This window comes from Cryptotermes secundus, unplaced genomic scaffold, assembly GCF_002891405.2.
Source record: "Cryptotermes secundus unplaced genomic scaffold, Csec_1.0 scaffold468, whole genome shotgun sequence".
NCBI lineage: Eukaryota > Metazoa > Arthropoda > Insecta > Blattodea > Kalotermitidae > Cryptotermes > Cryptotermes secundus.
This window is the reverse complement of record NW_019721526.1, coordinates 992,917-1,016,092: the sequence shown is the minus strand read 5'-3', so window position 1 is coordinate 1,016,092 and position 23,176 is coordinate 992,917. Positions and strand designations below refer to the sequence as shown.

The window sequence follows — 23,176 nt, the reverse complement described above, 5'->3', positions numbered from 1 at the left end:
TATGTGTAGTGCCCCATGCGTATGGAGTATTATAATGTTTGCCTAAACTCCCACTGTTGTTTCATGTTGTGTGTGATTCATAATTGAGTAGGCTTTTACCCGAGGACGAGACTGAGTCCAGTCTCCGAAACGTTTTCAAATTAAAGATGAGCAAGTGTAATGTCCAAAAATCAATAATTGAGGTACATTGCACCAGGCATATTTTGAGACTCTTGTAAATGAGTTCAGAATAAAACGAGAGTTCCATCTCCTGCCTTAAGTAATTGTCGGCACTTGAAGCACATGTGCTACAAAAATTTCATCACTGCTCTTGTATTCTGGTACCAATCCATGTGCTTACCCAACATTTTCACAACCTTCACATTTTTATAAATTAAGTTAAACACAAATTTTAATTATAATTAGACATTTTTAATTATTAAAAACAGTGACAACACGAATTCCAATGTACAACTTGCACTATAGGACACAATACACCTAAAATTAAGTTGACTACATACTTATCAAAATACTTCGTCTGCAAGGAATCGCCGCGTCACCTAAAGCTGTTCGTAGTCGTCACGTTACGGACTGAGCTATCCCAGGACACCAATTCTACTGATGGGCTGCAGATTATGCATTGAGTTTTATACAACGTTTCAAAGGGGTTTTCGTTCCTTCTTAATCAGATGGGACTAATGAGCTTTGAACTCTCCCCCGAAAGGGATACCACAGCGAGTTTCATAGACAGATTGTTCATGGTGACAATTTATTCACTGTTGGCTTTCATGACTTTGTGGAAGGAACATTCGACACTTCTGCCTAAGTTCACGCTAGAAAAATAGTTCAACGAAGACAGAATTCATCGCGTGTATAGTAACTAACGTGTAAATATACGGAGATGTTAATATCTATACTGAAGATGTTTCGTTTTAATTATGTTGCGAGAATAGAGCATTAGGAGAGTCTCTCATCGTGTTACGCTGTTGGCAGCCGTGTAGATAAAGGGATGATCTGGTGTCGGACATAGGAATCGAGCGAGGGGCGTCTCCATGATGGCGAAGCTCTTGTTCCCCACGGGCTCCAGCAAAGAATTCCACAATGAACTGGCCGCTGTAATAAAGAAGTGAGCGTAATTACATAACTTTCTGCAACTGGACACGGACAAGCGTAATTTTTAAACGATATCTCGAATATGCAAACGAACTCAATCTATCGACACTACTAGAATATTTCTCTGTATTATACAATTTTGATATCATTTTACATTCATCACAATCTTCACAGTTGCCTAAAATTCCGACTTTTCGTTAGTTCTTTCAGTCTAATGTCGGGATAATTCGACCATCGTTAAAAGTTCGGTCATGCATTCTATTTGCTTTAATTACGATTTGACTCAGTCTGCATTGCTCAGATTCAATACCGGCTGTGTATGTTGTAGAGACAAATCGAACTAATATTGTAACCGCCGGTCACGGTAGCCGAGCGGTCTAAGGCATGCACTGTATTTCGCTCGCTTGGAAACCGGGATCATGGGTTCGAATCCCACACAGGGCATGGATGATTAGTTTGTGTGTGTGCGTTTTTCTGTGTTTGTGTACAGGTAGAGGCCTTGTGACGAGCTGATCACCCACCCAAGGAGTCCTACCGAATGTGTAAGGTCTAGAAAAACCGAAGTGAACGGATAAGTTCACGGAGGTAGGCCTAGGCCCACTTGGGGTGTAGTGCCAAGGAAAAAAAAAGTATTGTAACAAACTCAACGTCATATGTTCCAGCATCGCGGACTGTTCATTGCTTTTCCTTTAAAAAGAGTAGAAAATTCGATATGGGTTTCTAACTACCGCTTTTTTCCCTTCACTTTCTGCTCTTCCAGTTATTCGTTTCCTCTGTTCACTCTAATCAGCTAATTCATTCATTCATCAATGGCTCTACAGCTCTTTATTGGGCCCTGGCCTCTTCTTCTGTTTCGTATTCTTTTTTACACAGTCGGTAAGTCTCCTTGGACGGGAGATCAGCCCGTCGCAAGGCCGCTACCTACACACAGGTCAATACAAACACAGACATCTATGCCTTGACTGGGATTCAAACCCACGATCCCAGCGTTCAAGCGAGCGAAGACAGTTCATGCCTTAGACCGTGCGGCCCCTGTCAGCTAATACTTAAAATATTTTCGTCTCAAACATGTACCTCCGACAAGCAGAAAAATCATATTATCAGGAAACAAATAAAGCGACACCATTAGTACTACTGTTTTCTTTTCGAATGTGCCCTGTAGTAAGACTGACAAGTAAAATCGCTGCCAATACAGCAGATAACACTCTGGTGGGCTGTAGGCTACATATCCCTTCTGGTTCTGGAGACATGCACCAATACCGCTGCCCTGCCATGAAACTTGTCCTGCTTGAGCATAGTCTGACTGCGTTTCCTTTGCAACTCAAAGCGATCTCGACATATTAATATCATATTTGTATCATCAAGCATATCAGCTTCCATTGCGCGACTCGACCCATTAGGTAGACATAGAAATGTTCCCTTTACTTATTTGAGGACACCATGAAGACTTGGGATTGGGTGGGGTGGGGACTGGTAGAAGTGTAAGTGCACCCGTTCTGAACTTCGGCACTAGTTGGAGGGGAATACGTCGGCTTCACGGTCCGGCAGTTTTACCTCTTACTCGACGTTAGTTAAGAGGCTGTATGAACTCCAGAGCCGGTCTAGAACATATGGATGCCTCATTTGTCCAACCGTAGCTTAGTCACTATACCGACCCTATTACCCCATATCCAGTTAAACGTACGACCTTAGTAAAGTTGTTCCCTGTGCTTAACTAATTAAGCACTATGCCATGAATGCGTATGGGGGAGTGGATGTACAGATCCACATTTTCTTGACCTGGCTGGAGGCGAGTGGTCAGTTTCAAGCCCCTGCTGTTTTACCCTCGGTGAAGGAGCGCCCGTTACCCATTCAATAGAAGGCTGGGTGGGCCCCAGAACCGGTCTGGACGATGTGGAAAAGAGAAATTCTTGACCCTACCGGGACTCGAACTCGGAACTCTCGGTCGTTCAGCCTGTAGCCTGTCGCTATACCGACTGCTCTATCCCGGCTCCACGGCCTTAGTAAATTGCATGAATTAGGCGGGAGGGATTGTTCTCGTAGAATAAGTCTGCAAGTCGTGACAACTAACATAGTGCTTGTGTCTTCTGGGTGAAGTGGAAACAGTCCTCCGACAAGAATGAGAAGTCCGTTACGTTTCCTCCTGCTGTCCTCTTGTTTGGTACAGAAGCACGGGTCAGGAACGTGTGGCCGACAACAGCAAAATCGTCCTTAGAATTGTAATTTCTGCTGGCTGCCTGAAATGTTAATTTTACTGGCTAAGTAAAACAAGAAGTTCTGCCAAGTACGCATGGCGCCTACTTTCTCTCAGTTGCTTATATGAAAACAAAGATGGAACCAGGAATTATGAATTAATATTAAAAGATATGGTGATTTAACTTTAAAGGATTTTGTCTGGTTTTACCTTAAAACGAGGACTACAGCTTGTGATTATAACATGAACTAAGACAGTGTAGCAGTTTTAACACAATTTAATAAAATAATTATAACATATTTAGACACCTGAAGATGGCCGTTTGGGGCCGAAACATGTAGTGTCAAGGTGTATAATGTTAAAGTAAAAAATTGAGTGGTGAATGGAAGAACGTTGCAATATTGACGGACGATAAATAAAGGACGTTAAGTTGAACAATTGCAACGGGATGCTGAAATACAGAACCATTCCTTATCTGTATAAAATATGAAGTTAAATATAGATTTTATATATCCGCCATGTTGTTATTCTACAAGATATTTTTCTTAATACAGGTAACATATTTTTCAAATGCCATTTGCTGCAAAAAACTTTACTAGTTCATATTAAAGAGCGCCAGTGATCTCTCCTCTCCAAAAATTTGAAGGGCAGTCCATTTTGTCGAATTTAATGGGATTTAAAGCAAGAAAATATACGGTATATCCTATTGACCAAATAGATATGTTCTCAGTCTGCTTCTGAAACTTCACACTGGACAAAGAATAATAAAAGGTACCTCGGGAAATTTAATTTTTACCAGAATCTTACCAGCTCTATATCGATTTCCTGGACCTCTCGTATTATTTCTGTGAAGTTTTCTTTGAGATGCTGCCACCTTAGTCCAAACATACAGGGACACTCGACTTCATTCAACAAGAAGCAAATTGCTGGCTTCCCTTTGAGCTCCTGAATTTTCTGCAGCTCTGGAACATTCGTTAAAAAAGATACACTTACGAGTACATCTATTGGCTTCTGGTATCTTTTGTTTTCCCAGTGGCGAATACTAAGCTTTTTCTTTTTCACTTAATTTACACTAAAATAGAATCTCGCATTTCTAGTTTTCTGACGTTCCCGTGCGTAAATAGTCACATTTGTGTGTTGTTGATTATTACCGATATTAACCGGTTTAAATATCCTAGTCTTAACACTGAAAATATATCAGGCATAGAAATGAAATTAAATAGCCTAGTAATCGTTTCTGGTGTAAATATCACTAGGCTGGATTCCAGTATTTGACAATCCAATAAGTTTCCATATTAGAAATATAATTAGCCTGTAGCAGAGGAACAAAACAAAAAAACCCCTCCGTAACCTGTAGTCCGCAAGCGAACTCTACCGACCGAGCGACAGCCGCTTGTTTGCGAAGTTAATGCATACTTTTATGGATATATGGTGTCACGTGGTCAGCGCGACGGATCCCCACGGCCATTAGTCTGGTTTTATAGACCGGAGCCGATATTTCCTTGAAATATCTCCTCAATTATCCTCACGAGGCTAAGTGGACCCCGTTCCAGACCCACTACTTCTCAGAAAATCTGGCAAAGCCGGGTATGGAACCCGGGACCTCTGGATTGTAGGCAGGAACTTTCACCACTAGACCACAGAGTGCAAAATAAGGTCTTAGTTCGTAAAATTCTGAAATATCAAATTAACTGCTTATTTTATTGTAACAAAATATGCATTCGATGCCATATCGTGTTCCTTCAAGAGCTGGAGAAGTATATCACTAGATAAAGACATACACTAGCACCCTCACGAAACCCCGCTGCTTGGCCAATTCATATGTTGCGTACGGATATACTTACGAGGTGGGGCCACCAAGTTGACGATCGTCCTTGGCATGTTGTCCCTCAAGTAGTCCAGAGCCTTGATCAGATTGTCCTTATGAAGCTTGGGTGTCATTGAAAAGTTTTTCATGTAGCACATGTGAGAACAGAAGTCGTTGGATCCGATCATAATAGTCACCATCTGCACAGATATCCACAGAAGCTGTATATTCTTATATAAGATTGCTTGTTTGTGAAAGAATGTATGCATGTTGTCTAGTGACTAGACACAGGGTTTGGATTGCTAATTGGATTAAAATTCTCCATTGAGAAAATTTTATTCGTTATCTGAGGTCGAGCCCCATCCTGTTGAAAGAGATCTTCTTCTAAGTGGACCACACTACCAGAAGAATAACGTGTGTTTCCTATAACACGTGAAATTCTAACATGTACGCCATCTTGTCGAAAAATGTTTCAGAAAGTCGCCACTGGGGTTGGCACCTTCTCCAAAACCAACCACATTACTAATTCGCATTGACCGATTAATTTAATATAAGCAATCGAAACCGAGATATCTTTTTATTGACAGCGGATAATAGAGCATTCCGAATTGAAAATAAATTCACTCAGAACGTTTAATGTCGACCTAAACCCGTGACAGTAAGTTTGTATCTTATTGGTCTAGCACTTACTTGATTCAAAAAAACTAGTGCACCGAAGGACAGGGGGCAGACCGTTCCATCATGTTGTATCCAAAATTCAATGCTTAAATATAGACTGTCTTAAAATTCGCCAGTATGATTAACGTAATGTATGAAAATGGGAAGCAATATTGAGGAAGCATTAACGAATATACGAATACAAAAAATCGTTTTCGGTTCTAATATTCGAGAGCAGTGATGAGTAGAACAGACTGGCTTTGAGACACTGTGTCCAGGTGGATAGAAGTTTATTCGAAAAGGATATGATTTTTAGTTCCATTTTGTGGCCGCGCCATAGCTCAAAGGGTTAGTCGCTGGCTTCCCACCGTGGCGGCCCTGGTTGGATCCCAAGTCTGGTCAAGTTGGATTTGTGGTGGACAAAATGGCGCTGTGGCAGGTTTTCTCCGTGTACTTCGGTTTCCCCTGCCAATCTTCATTCCACTAATTGCTCCACAATCACCCTCACCTATCATCTGAGGCTGGTACAATAAACCAGAAGTGGCCATAGTACAAGGGACTTAGTCCCACCCCACTAGCAATAAAAACATAGTTCCATTTTAAAATGTCACCCAAGAAATTAAGGCTAAATGTGACGCTGCATTGCCTCCTACCTTCCAGTCGTTCTCGTAGTCGACTCGCTTGTCTGAGCGCATGCGCTTCACCAGAAGTTCAGCCTGGAACGGCATGTCGCTCGTGATGGCCATCGGCTCGGCTACATTGAACTGAGAGTTCTTCTGGGACCCAAGAGAATCCTTGACGGCATACCCGATCAGAGAGGGATTGAACTCCTTCAGGATATTGGGCAAGGTCAGGTACTCACGCCATGTTGATTCGCCACCTGTCGTGAAAATGAATTTCAGTCAGCTTGGGAACACTTGCTATGTGCTCTTATATTATGAGCTGGTGAATGGCAGAAACAAATTACTGCTCTGCTCAATGTGAGTCACAGAACTTATAAACGATCTTAGAACGAACAAAAATAGGGTCATGGCTCCTGAAACCAAGCATGTGCTCGTATGTATTGACGAAGACCTGTAGGAAATTACTGCTCTGCTCTGATAATTTTTTCCTTCCTCTTCGCTCCCACTTTCGAGCATACGGCTGGTTTCTCATTTTCTGAATCGTTTTATAGAGGGTAGGACCCCTTGGACGGATTGGTCTGAAAAGATTTATCCACCTTAAATGCAGACTACTGAATCCCGTGTTCCCCTTTTCGTGCCCACGATTGTCCTATTCCAAATAAAGTATACACACACGACGGCAAGATGCCCCCCAGCAGCGGGATTGAGGCTGGGAGTGAACTCACCTCCGGACCAGGACATCCCTCTGTTCTCGATAGACACCTCAACCACATTAGCAGCAGCCGATCCACTCCCTGCTGTCAGGCTGTCTCCCATTGCACCAATGACGTCGATATCGCCGACACGCAGGCGATGTACGCTGTTCGGTCGCGTGGCAGACCGGGCTCCAGGATATCCGGGTTGCGTGTCGCAGGGGAATGGAATATCTTCCGGTACTGGCTCTTGGAATTTGTTCTGCAAGTTGTATTGTATAAGTTCTGAGACCCATTGCTGAGAGTAGGATGAGATTCGTGTTGTGATATTTCGATCAATGCAGCGATTAAAGCGTTGTTTCGTTAGTTCCTTAACCACAACTTTTCAACTGTGCAAGTTATGTTGCTTAAGGCGATATTCTAACGTGTTCTTCCTTTGGTGTTCAACTGTTAGCTTGTCTGTGGTCATTCCTAATTATCACACATTTTGGTTATAAAATTTGGTTTAGTTTTTAGGCATTCGTTTATTTTCTCTCTCATTTTTTAATTTTTAGTTTGTTTTCTTGGGGTGGGGTGAGACTGAGTCCACTTGGTACTGCGGTCACTAACTGGCCTATTGCACCAGCCCCAGATGATAGATGATAAATTATGATGAATATAGAGCAGCTGGTGGAATGAGAATTGGCAAGGAAACCGAAGTAATCGGGGAAAATCTGCTCCAGTGTCATTTTGTCCATCATAAATCCCACATGCCCTGACCTTGTCTCGAACCCGGGCCGCAGCGGTTGGAAGCATGTAACTAACAGCCTCCTCTCTCATTTACTCTATACATTTGACCGCGGTGAATAGGTCATTAATCATTCAGATATTTCAGGACTTCAGTTTCATATTACCATACAGTTTTTTTTATATGTAAATATTTTTCGTCTCTGTATGGTCTTTATTGAGACCCATTCTGTGGTCTAGTGGTTCCAGGCTACAGATCCAGAGGTCTCGGGTTCGATTCCCGGCGCTACTAGATTTTCTGGGAAGTAGTGGGTCTGGAACGGGGTCCACTCAGCCTCGTGAGGATAATTGAGGAGCTATTTGAAAGAAATAACGGCTCAGGTTGGGAATTTTGAATTTTTTGACGGAACAGAAATCTCCTTCCGGGTGAACTGAAGTGCCCATTTGAATACGAATGCCGATGCCTGGTCTAACCCTTCTGTATATATGATGAATTAGTACTGATAAAAGTCACCATGTCTTAGAGACATCGGGGGAAACAGCTTCGACTCATAAAGCTCCTGTGATTTACTGGAGGGGCAGGACACTTTATTCATTCATCAGTAATCTGTCAAGACGACAGGTCCACAGTCTCTTCCAAAACAGTTCCTCCACTTAATGCGATCTAGAGCTTCCTCCTTCAAATGAGAATATCCTCTTCTGTCCCCAAGGTCATCCAGCATCTTCTTACGTCTTCTTCCTCGTCTTCTGGTCACGTCTATCCGCCCCTCTATCTTTCCTTCAATAACTTCTTTTAGAAGGCAGTTACTAACATGACCAATCCAATTAGCCTTCCGTTTTCTTATTTCGTGTAGGATACGCCGATAGGCAGTCCATGTCGATTCTGGCGTAAGTGATGATAAGTGAGATGATGTAAGAAAATATCTAAAGCCTAGTATCAGGCCGCGCCATAGTTCAAGCGGTTAGTCGCTGGCTTCCCACCGCGGCGGCCCGGGTTCGATCCCGGGTCTGGTAAAGTGGGATTTGTGGTGGACAAAGTGGCGCTGAGGCGGGTTTTCTCCGAGTACTTCGGTTTCACCTGCCAATCTTCATGCGACCAAATTCTCCATCATCATAATCACCCGGGGCAGGTACATTAGGCCAATCAGTGGCCGCCGTGCCGAGTGGACCCAGTTGGACTCCACCCCCCACTAAGAGAAAAATAGGCCTAGTATTAATTTATTACTCTGTGTGAGGTTGAGTGTGCCAAAGCAACTGTTTGGTAAATGTCCTACACGAGACCAAAAGGTACAAAACTGTTCGTAACCTAATTGTTTCACAATTACAAATTATAAATCACTCCGTCCAATGTGACCGTAAGTTTTTTACTACATAAAAACTTAACACCCTTACATGTTTCGGTCTCTGTGGACCATCTTCAGAGGGCAAACATCACTACAGATAGGAAACCACTATCACATAATTTGTTTACACGCAAAGTACGTACACTTATATGTTACAGCACACAGTACACAGAATAGAACATTTCATAAACACAGCAGTTCCCTGGGTATGTAAGTTTTAAAAAATTGTATAAAATTCCTTGATGCTAATTAAAAGTTTTTTAGATTGTCAATGATTAAAATTCGTAAACCATGCAGGCTCGTGTTCGTCCTCCCATCGTCTCTCTTATATGGGGCAGATATTGTGCCACCTGGCTATCTTGATGTGGAGGTTCTGCAAATATATTACGGGTATTTACTATTTCAATGTAAATACTGTCTAATATATATATGTTTAAGGATATGTTATGTCCTACCTTTATATCGTCCAGGGTTTGCTCGTGGCTGCTATGCTGTTTTCACTGGACGGAGTGATTTATAATTTGTAATTGTTATTGTGACGGACCAGAATGAAACAAATCAAACTAATTGTTTCAATTCGCATCTATGTCTGTCAACACATACTTACTTACTTACTTATGGAGCTGAGCCCTTGTGGAGGAGCCGCCAATTCTGCAGCTACTCAAGAATTTCCCAGCATTTAATGGAACCCGAAGGTTCATTACAGTGTTCACAAGAGCCTTCCACTGGCCCCTATCCTGAGCCAGATCTATCCAGTCCATACCAGTCAACACATACAGTGTCCGTTATAAATTATACGTGTCTCCCAGATGGCTTATCACTTCCAAAATCATGCGACCCCCGCTGTAGTTTGTACTGTAAACAAAATGTTCACTCACATTGAAATATTGTGAGGTGGCTCTCAGACTGGTCCCTTTGGGCCTGTCCTCCTGTTGTGTAGCGTTCAGGAAGGTGGTACTTCTGGTAGCAGAATTTGACTGGCTGCCCGAGACTATGCCTCGTTTACTTGCACTTCCAGTTCGCAGGAGCCCCTTCAAGAAACCTCGGCGTACTACTTCATACTGTCTGTCTAGCCACCGAACGAAACTTGACTGAGTTTGCGTCTCCACCAATAGAGTCGCTGTAATCGTCAACAGCAGCAGACTCGTCGTCCTCATATTGCCTATTTGTTACGGTGCTGGTGGTCGTTGGTTTTTTATCTGCAAATATGTTAATTTTGTAAGATAACAGGAAGGTCAGATTAACCCCGGGTGGTAGTGGGGGGTTACGTCAGTGCCTCTGGAAATTCTATACTAAAATATGTGTATTTGATATTCATCTTTTATTTCAACTGTCAACACTTTCATAATCAATTCATATTAAAATAAATAGCTTATGCCTATAGTTGCAACTCAGACTGGGCCTATGAAAGTGCTACTACACAGAAAATAAATTATAGAACCAATAAGTGTATTTGTCACTAGTGTTCGAAGGGGAAGAATTTGATACTGTCACATCCATAAACACAAATTTTCTTGAAGGAGGATTTTGCATTTTCATCAGTCTCTCAAGCAAATCTACCTGCTCGCCCCTGCCCTCGAGTGGGAACTGAGCATTCACACAGAAAGTAAAACATTGCATGTGAAACCTCGTGGCAGCTGTACTCCTTCAACATCCCACGACCAGGGCCAGTTTAAGGCTTTTCGGGCCCCATGAAAAGCCAGATTTTGGATCCCTGTATATACAAGCTGACTGTATGTAACTGCATAAAAATTACAAATTTAGACACGACAAATCGATACTACGTAATGTTCCTGTTGCTTTTTAAAATAAAATATAAACTCTACAAGAAAATTGATGGTATATTCATGCTCTGAGCGTACTATTACAGTTTTCTCAAATAATGGGAGCTCTGACTGTTACTGCCAAAGTCATAAACTGGTCCATGAAAATTTGGTAGCAGTATATGAAGGTTATTCAATATACCGAGCAATATTTCTGTGATACAATTTTCTATATTATTTGACACGTGGAGAAAGACAAAGAAGCACTTTTCAACTTTAATTCGTCTTGAAAAATCAGCTACTGTTCTCGGTAATATACTGAGTTCCGTCTTGCGGCTGATGCCTAAATCCTGATCCAAAATAATGTGATAGTGTCTAGTAGTCACAGACTAAGAATATGGTCTGAAATTATTCTGAGATTTCATTTTGAAGTCCTTATTCAAATAGGACGGAATGAATGAATGTATAAGGATGGGCCATAACAATCCGGCCATTACACCGCGACCTTCAATGATCTATTGTGCTTCCCCTTTTTATTAACCCTTTATTAATCCTACAGTTCGAATGAAATGTAGGCCTTTGTTTATGGGGCGTCATAGCAATCACTTGGTTCCATAAAGAATTGGCCCAGGTGACGAAATCTTAAATAAGCTATGGCCTCACAGTCACATGGGATGTGTGTGGGCTGACTCATCGTCTTCTTCTAGGCACCGTTCACAAGTGGGGTCATCTGTCAGTCCCAGTTTGGAAAAGGGTCCTTTTAGGTGGCAGTGTCCTGTAAATAGTCTTACCACCCATCCTAATTGTCAACTTTGAATCCACACGGTTTCAGAGAACCACTGTTAGAGCTGAATAACTTGCAACAGAAGCGAATCACACATCTTGTGATGGTGAATATATATGCCAAGTTCTCTTAAACGTGTCGTTGTTTGGAAGGAGGAAAAAAGCAATGTAATTTGAAACAATGTTTGCTTTCTTTCTCTGCTTGAAAGCACAGGTTCCGATATCCTTCGTTCCAAGTTTTACTATGATAATTATAAAATTATCATCTATTGCAGGCGGCCAGTTACCTGGATAGGCTGGATATTGAAATATCGATATACTTGGTTTAGAGACGATTCATTTTACCTCTCTGGAAAGATGCTGTTTCCTTCCTGGGATACATCAATGAGACTTACTGGAGATGACACTTTATTAAAGTTTACCTCAGTGCTCGCTGCCACTGAAAATCTTGACTCGTATGCACTGCATCCTGTTGTGCATGTCACTGCTATGTAAATATGTCCGTCTGTCGAACGATTTTATGCTTTTAATAAATAACTGATTGACTCAACTTGTCGATAAAATCAGTTAGTTTATTAAGATGTTATTTTGCTACATGTTTCGGTCATCAGGCGTTTATAAATAAAAAAACGCGTCCATGCATGTTACTAGATTGCTTGTCGCAGGATCCATTGTTAAAGAGACTTGTCATGTAAAGATTTTTACAAAGAATTACAGTGTTTAAATGTAGTGAAATACTTACCTAAATTTAGTAAAGCTTATTTCAAATTATTGCTATTTGAAAATAAAATGTCCTGTTATATACAAGGGGTTTTAAAAGTGGAATGGCGTAGGGGGAATGGTGAGTATACGATGTATACAAATTTTAGAAAAATAATACTAATTTTAAATACATTTTACTAAATTTAGGCAAGTATTTCAGTACATTTAAACACTGTAATTCTATGTAAAAATCTTCATGTGATAAGACTTAACAATTGATCCATTGCGACATGCAGTCTACTGGTGAACGTGGATGTATTTTATTGTTTATAAAAGCTTGAAGGTGCGTCCACATTACTCGTGCTCGTGTTCGCCAGGCTTGTGCTCGTCGGGAGACTCGTCTGGCTTTTACTTGTGTTCGTAAATCTTCGTCCACACTACTTCAGTTGCTCGCCAGGCTTCGGCGCGTGAGGATCCGTATATTTACTCGTAGTGTGTATAGGTTGTAGTCGTATTTTAATTTATTGGCTGTAGTTTTTAAATAACAAATTTTAAATTTGCATGTCTCGTGACTTATCATATCGTCCACGTTACTCGCGAGCATAGCGAGTCACACAGGCACGAGCATGAGCACGAGCAATGTGGACGCGCCTTGATGATGGTCGTAAATGACAGAAACATGTAGCAAAATAAAATCTTAATAAGTTAACTTATTTCATCGACAATTTGAGAATATGAATTATTTATTAAAGCTATAAAATTTTTCGCGTCGACGGACATATTTACATAAAAAATATTGGCCTTTATTTAAGGCTCTATTTCGCTTTTTGAGAGACCCAAGTACTTTCTGCTTCTCTTGTTTTTCCTTCTTGAGTGCCAGATAAGTATTTTCCTTGTAATGTTGAAAACTCAAAGACCACCTGATTAAAACTGATAAATAGTGACACTGCCTCTATCTTTATTTCTACCACAAGTAACGATCACTTCATTTTTATATGTGTAAATCATATTCCCTGTAAAGTCATTTACAATTTTCATTGCATAAATAAATTTTTCTTACCCACTCTAACCTATAAATCTTCGCATAACAGCAGCGTGAAGAACTGGTGGTCGCGAGCTATATCTTGCACTCCATTGTAGAACAGTGTTTATGAATGTGTACATGATATTAATAGCTTATAACCTTATTTGTGCTACAATAGAGAACGCAGTTTCCTTTATAAAAGCTAAGCTTTTAAGTTGTAACCTGCTCAGCGCTAACTTTCAACTACATAGTACATGTCTTTTGTTCCGGAAATACGTAATCGATTGTTCGATAATGGACTTCAGAAAATTCTACGAACTCATACTCGACGTAATCGATATTTATTTAAAAAATTGATATGAAATTGAAAAGCTATTATTTCAAATCAAATAGTAAAAGACCAAACGTTTTGAATAATTTTTTTTCAGTGACGGTCCTTCCGTTTGGTGGCCCCCTTGCAGTTACCGTGAAAGAGATAAACGTAATCAGGTCCTGCGCGGAATAAATTATTTTTTATTCAATTATGTATTCGTTCTTATCAAAGCAAAAAAAAAAAGTCTAGATGTTACGTAATTGGTAAAATTACAAAAATTTTATTTGGTATTTGATCTTCAAAGCTCTCATTTTCAAGCGTTCTCATTACACAATAAAGAAAGACGCAGTCTGGACGATATGGAAGTAGCACTTGCCATGCAAGGTCTTCTCTGCCATGGTTTCCACTACACATGGACAAACAGTACTGCATAAATCTCATTCAAAACTACGATTTCGATTTGAAACATTGTATTTCGGAGAAACAATTCTGTGCCGTGTAAAATCTATAGACTAATGTTTATTATATTTGTCAAGAAAAATATTTATGACTGCAAAGTGCTCTATAGGCTTTTGTAGTTCCAAATTACATCTGCAGTTAGTGACCGCTAAGCTTAAAGACGTAAAATCACAATAAAAGTAGGATAGAGTAAGAAAATATGTGTATTCCAAACACATTACTCTTTCTACGAGGAGCGCAACCCCCTATGCTGCCCCCAGGCAAAGAGAAATTCCCTGCAGATTAAATAAGCTAAACTTCTCAAACGTTTGTCACGATAAATATTATGACATTTCCGGACATTGTACTGAAAATTAATATTGTTCGTCATTCTAAATGTTTTACATCATTGTTGTATGGCGTTGTTAAACTGCTGCCAGTTGATGGCCACAATTTGAATGAATATCAGCAGAAATTGCTTTTTATTTTTAAAATACAAAACAAATCTAAAATGTGGCGCCCATGAATTTATTCTTTCAGAGGCGACCGCTTGGTTTGCCTGTGCCGATGCTTCACCCAGAGGATTTCAATTGTTAGTAATTAAAATTCTATAATTATAAAAGGATTATGTGACGTAGGCAATATGGCGCAGCGGCTTCGACTGTGTCCGACCCTAAGACCCAGTAGCGCTTGGTTTTACCTCCTCCATGCAGAGGTGAGATATGTCCCGGAGCGTGGAAGCAATTTCGATCACTTCTTGAAAGGAAATAAAAAATAAAATTTCCTCAATACTTCTCATGTTACCAATCTTCCTATGTACAGTACTTTACACGCAGGATGTATTTAAGGTGTGATAATGGAATCTGAAATTACAATCGTAACTTTTTAAGGAAGGCCATCAGAAAAACACATATATGAAATGTTTAACTTTGTTTTATATACAGAAACCAGGCTGTAAAATATAGCATGTAGTACTGAGACATTATACACAGATAAATCCTAGCTTGCTCGGCTGCCTTTATTACAGCCCAACATGGGAGCAGTCACTGTTGTTGACAGTAGTTACGAAACTGAGAACCAGGAGGCATTTAGAGAGGTATCTATATTTCAGTCGGCATTATAGTTTCGACTTTGAGTGGAAATGCATTTCCATCGTCAATAATGCGCACACCCAGTGAAAAGGTGTTTCGATGTATGCAAGAGTTGATTGGTGGAGGGGATACCAGCGAAATCTGTAGCTAGAGATAGGAACTGCTTTCTAAACGTCGATAGAAGTATTGCTGGAGTATTAGAGGTATTAGAGTCAGTATAGGCCGCGCCATAGCTCAAGCGGTTAGTCGCTGGCTTCCCACCGCGTCGGCCCTGGTTCGATCCCAGGTCTGGTCAAGTGGGATTTGTGGGGACAAAGTGGCGCTGGGGCAGCTTTTTTCTCCTAGTACTTCGTTTCCCCTGCCAATCTTCATTCCACCAATTGCTCCACAATCACCCTCACCTATCATCTGGGGCTGGTACAATAGGCCAGAAGTGGCCGCAGTACAAGGGACTTAGTCCCACCCCACTAGCAATAAAACAATGAGAGTCAGTATAGTGCAATGAGACGAAAAATTTCATGGTGCGCATAAAACGAAAGAGAAGAGGGTTTTGCATTTCAGATCGTTCAGAGTAAAGCTCAACAGAGAACTGACACAGGAAAAGTGCGTGGGGAAAGTGGACTTGTTGTAGCATGGAAATTATAGTTATTAGTGAAATATGTGAATCGCCTATGAGTAGTTATTTTGTGTCTAAGGACCAAAGCATTCAACAACTAACTGTTATCTATTTTGTCAACTTAAGAAATAATTAACTCCATAGTTAATTAACATATGTTCTCCTTGAGAAGCTGCCAGTCGTTGATCTACCCAAGAATTTATCAATAATATATAGAACCCGAAGGTTCATTACCGTGTTCACAAGAGCAAAAATACAAGTACTCTTAATGAAGCGTCTCATTATGCAATTTTATCTCCAATCTCCTACTACTTCATCCTTCTTCTGGATAAATATTTTCCTCAGCATCCTTATTCTCGAATGCCTTCGGTCTATGTCCTTCTCTTGACGTCACAGACCAAGTTTCATACACATACAAAACTACAGGTAGAGTTATAGTTTTAAGTTTCACGATTTTAGACGGAAGACGAGAGGACAAAAGATTCTAAACCGGATGGTAGCAAACATTACCCGAATGCAGTCATCTCTTAATTTCTTCAGTAATCAAGTCCTTGCCTGCCACTGTCGTTCTCAAATATTTTAAATTTGCCAAATTTTTAAGGCTCTACTAGCTAAGTTTTTGTCTTGATTTTGTACCGCATTCTCGTGATGTGATGTAAACATTCCTTCCATTTAGCTTTATGGTCACGTTGTCACTGAAAGAAATGCATCTCTAACGCAAAGTCTCTTTGACTTTTCACCGAACTTATTCGTGTACATAACGAATATATAAATATCTCTCTTCTAATTTAAATAAAGTTTGCCACTGCCATATTTGGAATTCGTGAGTATTGAATTGGGTTCAGCGTTCTGTAACTGCATATTCAAAAAGAAGGTGCGATATCCGTGCCCCTCCGCCCCCCTTAAAAAAAGTCTAAAACCTTCCAAATAATAAATTCAAGGGAACGTCTTTTTAAATGTGAGTGGTAGGTGCTACTAGCACGCGCACGTGTTCCAACATTGCGTTAAACTCTCCAGACAGTAAAAGAGTCTCTCGAAAAAACAGAGTTCTTCTTGTCCGAGGTGGATAAATGGAAACATTGTGGAGTGTAAGACCAAAGCGTGCCGCCTGTCGCCCAGTCACAAACACTACTCCAGCTGCTAACAAAGAGACTAATATGCGTGTGTTAAACTTTATTAACAGTCGTTCGAATAGACCAAAACAAGAGAGAGAGAGGCATTAATGCAAAATTGTTTGTACTACATCACACCGGCCGCCAGATTAAAGCATTTTTTCATTCTTTATTAACAAACATCTCAGCACCCTTGGCAGTCACTGTAAGAGTGGAACTTTGTACTATACAAACAAACAAACAAACAAACAAACAAAAAATAAAAATTACCTTCTCTGTTGAAATTGAAGATAAAGTATTTTCTTAATAATTACAAACACTGCACACAACAAATATCAAATAACAAAGCAATGTAACAAATAGCAGTGTAACCGCGCCACTGAAAACGGAAACATTTGGAGCACACCGTCTGACCCTGCTTCCACTTTCATACAAAGACAGAAACTGAAACGTTTTGGTAAGTGGCAAGCGTCCAAATATAAGGGCCTTGAATTGTTGCTAAAACTACAGCATTAGACGAATTTCGCTGTAGTTTGACCCTGGAATTAGGCTCCGGGCTTAGCTGCCACGTGCTGCTCCGAAATATTCTCATTGTCACCGAACTCTCCTTTCGTTCTTTTTACGGCGAAGTCAGTCGAATATTAGGATGGCTGATGAATAATAAATATGCAAAGATTTTTCAGGAGTTAGTCGTAGCCTGATCGAGGTAACGTATTGATATTTTCCCGGCGACACTGAGGAAAACAACAAAGACTTCTGTCTGGATTGCCAGTGTTCCGACTGGAATTGGAACCGAGCGCCTCCCCAACGCAGATCTAGAGTACTACTGTTTGATATTAATATATTCTATTAGATTTGTCTTCCTGGGATTTTCGAAACCGTGAAGCATCTGCCGGCGGGGGTACAGGAGATAGACGCAGTTGCGAACGACCGACAAGACGAGAACCAAAGCATGAGCATCTGGCGTGGTTGTAACAAACGCTCAAAGAGTCTTTTGTGTCGAGTTTTGCACCATTGTAATCCTTAGCATTGCTTAGTACCACACCACAGTCAATTACAGCATAAATTCTTGGAGTTAGTGGGGCAAAGATGAATAAAAATAATTTCAAGAACTTGTATCAATTAACATTGATGAATTTCAAATAATTACAATAAATAGATTCTGAAAGGTTCTGATGGCGGTAAATACGCGTAACTCTCAGGATAACTGAGTGTTTTATTTTGTCCTTCGTCCGGTATTCTAAAGACCACTATAGAATACGCCGGTCACGGTAGCCGAGCAGTCTAAGGCATGAAATGTCTTCGCTCTTTCGGAAGACGGGATCGTAGGTTCGAATCCCACACAAGACATGGATGTTTGCTATGTGTATGCGTTTATTCTGTGTTTGTGTTATCCTGTGTTTAGATAGAGGCCTTGCGACGAGCTGATCGCCCGTCCAAGGAGTCCTACCGTCTGTAAAATGATCATGAAACTGAGAAATCAGCTCCAAAGTGGGAGCAAGAGAGAGAGAGAGAGAGAAAGTCTGACAAGAAGCGACTTTTTTTACGAACTTCGTTCCAATTACTCGGACTTGAACGGACCCTTTGGGACAAAACAAAAGATGATGTACAGTGAACTTAACTGCTTCAAGGTAGTAACCAATGGCGTAAGTCTGCCAATACGGCTAAGAATATTTGGTAAAAAATCTGATTTGTATGTATTACCTATTAAATCCTTATTTAAAGCCTATAATTTAAAATCATCAGCTCATCCATAACTAATTAACTCCTTGGAGTTGCGTTTTTCTTGAGAAGCAACTGGTTGTTCAGTTATTCAAGAATTCCCTAACATTTTACGGCCCCAGAATGTTCAGTACATTTTTCACTACTCTTGAGCGCCCATCTTCTACTTATAATAACCTTTGTAATGCTGTCATCCAACCTAAGTTCAGGCTTTCCTAGCGGCCACTTCCTTTTGCAATTCCCACCAAAATCCTGTATACCCTCATCTGCTCATCGCACGTGTTAAATTCCCTGCCCATCTCATCCTACTTGACTTGGATCATTGTAAACAATGCACAAACTACTTGCTACTTCGGCAGAGAACTTAAATTCGTTCACTTCGACTGCCCGTCCTTCTGTGAAGAAACTCGAGAACTGCTGAACGGGTTGCGTGTTACTAGAGATTATGGAAACAATTTAGCAACTTCAGTTATTATTTAGATCGGTCAGTGATAATGACCATTTTACGTGAAGATCTGCGTGCGGTTCTACAACTACCTCAGGTATAGCTAGCGCAGTATCTGCCGGAGACAAGAGTGGTGCGAACAGAGATTGCAGAGAGCATTGAGACACACACTGAATATCTAATTTTTTTTTCTTTTCGTCGGTCCTACTGGTGTTGAGATAAGCAGAGGGGAATTTATACCCATATTTCCGAAGTTACCTATGCGCCAGTAAGCGACGGCACCCAAAACACTGTCGCTGTGAAGAAAGCAGTAATATCTGAGATCTCATCACCAAATTACTTTTCACTACAATTTGAGTGTTTCTTATTGCAAGGAGAAAATCATGAAATATGAATTTCCAATAACGAAGATTTCCCCTATTATCTGTTGCATTCGATTTTAATTACTTGTCAGAATTTTTTAAAGATAATTATTACAACTAAGACGAAAACAATGGCACCAAGTATAGAGCCAGTATGCTGTAAGCCTATCGTTATAAGCCAGCTCTCCTAAAGGACAAGGAATGATGGAAGACTTGGAAGGCTCTAAAAGTGACGAGATTCAAACTCTGTACTTATTGTTTATGACCTAAAAAAGGGAATAAAATATTCAAGGCTGTATTAAAAGCCATCGTAATAAATGTCAGCACCGGAAATTACTTATAGGCTTATTCTTGTTAATGTAATATTGCAGAACGGTAATTTGCTGCTGGCCTTCGCCAGCACAGTCATTCTTGCTTTCTGGTCGGTCGGACCAATGACCATAAACTTGTTCGTTCCAACACAACACACGTAACACTGCACTGTAACCTGGTTATATATCTTTAACAGTCAAGTGTTATACTCGTGAATATTTTATTATAGAGAGTGGGTTTAAGAGGAAGAAATAACAATGAATATAAAATTGGTTCAGAATAAATATGTACATTAACCATTACGATAAACATACATGATAGCTTTATTCCTACGTAGATTAAAAGGTAGAAGTAACCATTCTGTAACCAGTGGTTTTTTTCAGTTTTTTTTTTTTCAAAAGAGCAGTCGCAAACAAGTTATCCTTTTATAAATGATCTTAATAGACAGAAAGGAAACTTTTGCCAAGGCCGTATGCCTTTTGATCGGGATGCAAATGTAGAACAACAGACCAAGTTTCATACAGAAATTGACAGAATACTGATATGGAGCGTGGTCAGCAAGGCCACTATTTTATATCGCGATTCAGAGAAATAACTTGAAGCTAGGCGACGCTAAACCTGTTTAAAATATCACAACTCAGTCCCTGCGTAGACCAAACTTAGTTCTTGCCAGAAGGCGGCCCCTGCTAAAGCCATAAACAGCAACCCGCAGGTCTGACACAAGTTAGTTTATAGGGCGATGTTTGCTCGATCAGAAGTCGGCATTGCCCACGCTAAATCAGCCATTATCTTTTCGCTTCTTAAGCGTCTGTTTATATTTACTTTGTTGCATATTCATTAGTTAACTATGAGCTGAAAGTCATAGCAATCCCCGCACTGTCTGCTCGCCTTTCCAAGAAGGGTAAAACTTTAAAATATATTCTATGTAATAGGTATCTTGCCGGTCACGGTAGCCGAGCAGTCTAAGGCACGAACTGCCTTCGCTAGCTCGGAAGCCGGGATCGTGGGTTCGAATCCCACTCAGGGCATGGATGTTTAGTTTGTTTGTGTGCGTTTTTCTGTTTGTGATGTGCCTATGTTTCCGACAGGCTGAGCAGCGCTGGGGGCAGGGAGTAGAACAACACAGCGCCTTTTGAAGGAGGAGGTCCGAAATGTTTTGATGAAAAACTCGCGACTAATAGTCCTTTCTCTCTCACTCACTCACTCAGCCTTAAATGAACCGGTATAATTCAGTATAATAGTAGTAAAAAAAAGCAAATCTATCCCTGTAACAGGTCGTGAAGACCCATAGGGTTGTGAGACGTTGAGGGTCCCACACTATCTATACAGTCGCCAAAGATGGCGGTAAGGTTGTCAGCCTTACGCGCCGGCCACGCTTTACTCCCCAGGAAAATTATTTAATTAATTCCTGGTACTCATTTCTGTTAGAGGCCGGGTCGACCCCAGGGCCATAGTGCGGCTGGAAGGATTAGGTCAATTGAAAATATCCAGTGACCTCATAGGGACTTGCATCCGCGACCTTCCGCCTTGTAGTATAGTGCCTCAACCAACTACGCTACCGCGTGCCAACAATAATAGTAAAGAGGTAATATTTAATTTCCAAATTAAGGATAACTTTTTAATTTTTGGTGACCGGAGCGGACGTGTGCTTCAGTGAGGTGGGCCCAGGTTCCTCTCCGGTCACTGTGTAATTTACTAATCCACATCAATCACGAACTCGCTAAAATTGTATTTTCTTATGTCTTCCAAATGAGTATTCTTTTATAACCTTTGCCAGCCACTTCCAGCTTAAGGTACACCGATCTCCAAATGTATAATCTTTTGTAGTATTATTAGCATAATTAAATGAAGGAGGTTACGCTGTTCTTGGTATGCAGCTCTGTATAATGGGATAGGCAAAATTCCCATGAGGAGTCTCTTCTGCAGAAACCATTTGGAAGACCAATTTGTAGATGTAAATACAATATACAAATTGATCGGAAATTGATCCTTTGGTCTTAATTTACGTGACAATTTCGCGGTACGATCATGTTAATAGGTTCCCCTTATCTATCTATCTATCTATTTATCTATCTATCTATCTATCTAATCTATCTATCTATCTATCTAATCTATCTATCTATCTATCTATGTATCTATCTAATCTATCTATCTATCTATCCCTGTTACTTCCACTTGGAGAATAGAACATTTGTGAAATGCTTGTTTCACTCCTGTTTTTATTATTATTTTAGACAGTCGGTAGAACTCGTTGGACAGGAGATCAGCCCGTCGCAAGGCCGCTACCTACACATACGAGTAAACACAGAATAAACGCAGACAAACATCCATGCCTTGAGTGGGGTTAGAACCAAAGATTTCAGTGTTCGAGTTGGCGAAGACATTTCATGTCTCAGACCGCGGCCATTGTGATCGTATCTCTCTTAGCACTGAAACGTAATTTCCTTTAAACGGGCTAGTGGTAATCGGTTTACTAAGCGCGCGGAGATCAATGCTATTAAGTAGCAACACTCTCCAGATATAGGTCTAAGCGCTGTAACGCTACTTACTTACTCGTGTACCTGTTTATTTGTAGAATTTAACAAGTCTGTTAGTAACACTTGTCATATAGCGTCGAATAGTTAAAAGATAGAGATTGATTCATTGACAGTCCTGTGGAAGCAGTGGCCTTGGCCTAACCGGGGGCATTATATTGTAATTTGCTTGCGGGAACCAAGTGGTACCTCGAAACACGTCGATCAGGCACGTCAAGCCACGACGTTTCGAGAGGAAGAGCATAATTTGTTGCAACAGGGTTTATCTCGAGGACATGAGGTTTGAGTCAAGTATGAGCACCTACCATCTGCTAATGATCTCCCCTTCTTCTCTGATAAGATTCCTGTTTCATTGTGTTATGCCCCAAAATTCGAGATAGTAGAAGAAGCCGCGGCCCAAAAATGTTCGCGCCTAGCGAACAGTGTTGCACAGTTATTGCCGCAACTTGTAAACATCAGTAATGGCAAGTAGGTTAGGAATCTGCTTGCCCAGCAAGGCTGTGTCCCCACAGCGCCAGAAGTTTGCCTCACTCGGGCACTGGAGGATCGGAAGAGATTGCTTACGCAGCGTTCAGACGCAAGGGGGTCTGCCCACATCCCGATAAGACCCAATGAAAACCTAACTTTAGGAAATTAGAACACAAGGGAGGAGCTATCTACCCCCTTGTCGTCCACGCGGAATCCGCGAATTAAGACTATAAATGAGGGAAATTCAAGAGACTTGGAATTCTGATTTTAAACAGAATAGAGAGTTGTCAGCCGAAGGCTCTCTTCGACATGGGTCTGACCAGCGGAGGCAGTGTGCCGACATCTTGTACTTCAGGT

The 23,176-nt window shown here is 40.8% G+C and overlaps 1 protein-coding gene across 2 annotated transcripts in view; it reads right to left on the bottom strand.

The window, feature by feature from the left end:
• Window positions 1-392: 392 nt before the first annotated feature.
• The window catches only part of LOC111875512 (phospholipase B1, membrane-associated), a 34,313-nt gene continuing 11,529 nt past the window's right edge, over window positions 393-23,176 (bottom strand). Inside the window, exons 1-8 of one of the 2 annotated variants that reach the window (XM_023871817.2) lie at window positions 17,247-17,407; window positions 10,013-10,333; window positions 7,099-7,327; window positions 6,404-6,630; window positions 5,131-5,293; window positions 4,094-4,248; window positions 3,164-3,329; window positions 393-1,092 (exon numbers count right to left, since the gene is read on the bottom strand). In XM_023871817.2, the coding sequence (XP_023727585.1) occupies window positions 950-1,092; window positions 3,164-3,329; window positions 4,094-4,248; window positions 5,131-5,293; window positions 6,404-6,630; window positions 7,099-7,327; window positions 10,013-10,291 (1,362 nt within the window). In that variant the 5' untranslated portion in view covers window positions 10,292-10,333; window positions 17,247-17,407 and the 3' untranslated portion in view covers window positions 393-949. Of the gene's footprint in view, window positions 1,093-3,163; window positions 3,330-4,093; window positions 4,249-5,130; window positions 5,294-6,403; window positions 6,631-7,098; window positions 7,328-10,012; window positions 10,334-17,246; window positions 17,408-23,176 lie in introns of those variants that run through there. The other variant, XM_023871818.2, reaches the window with a different exon arrangement.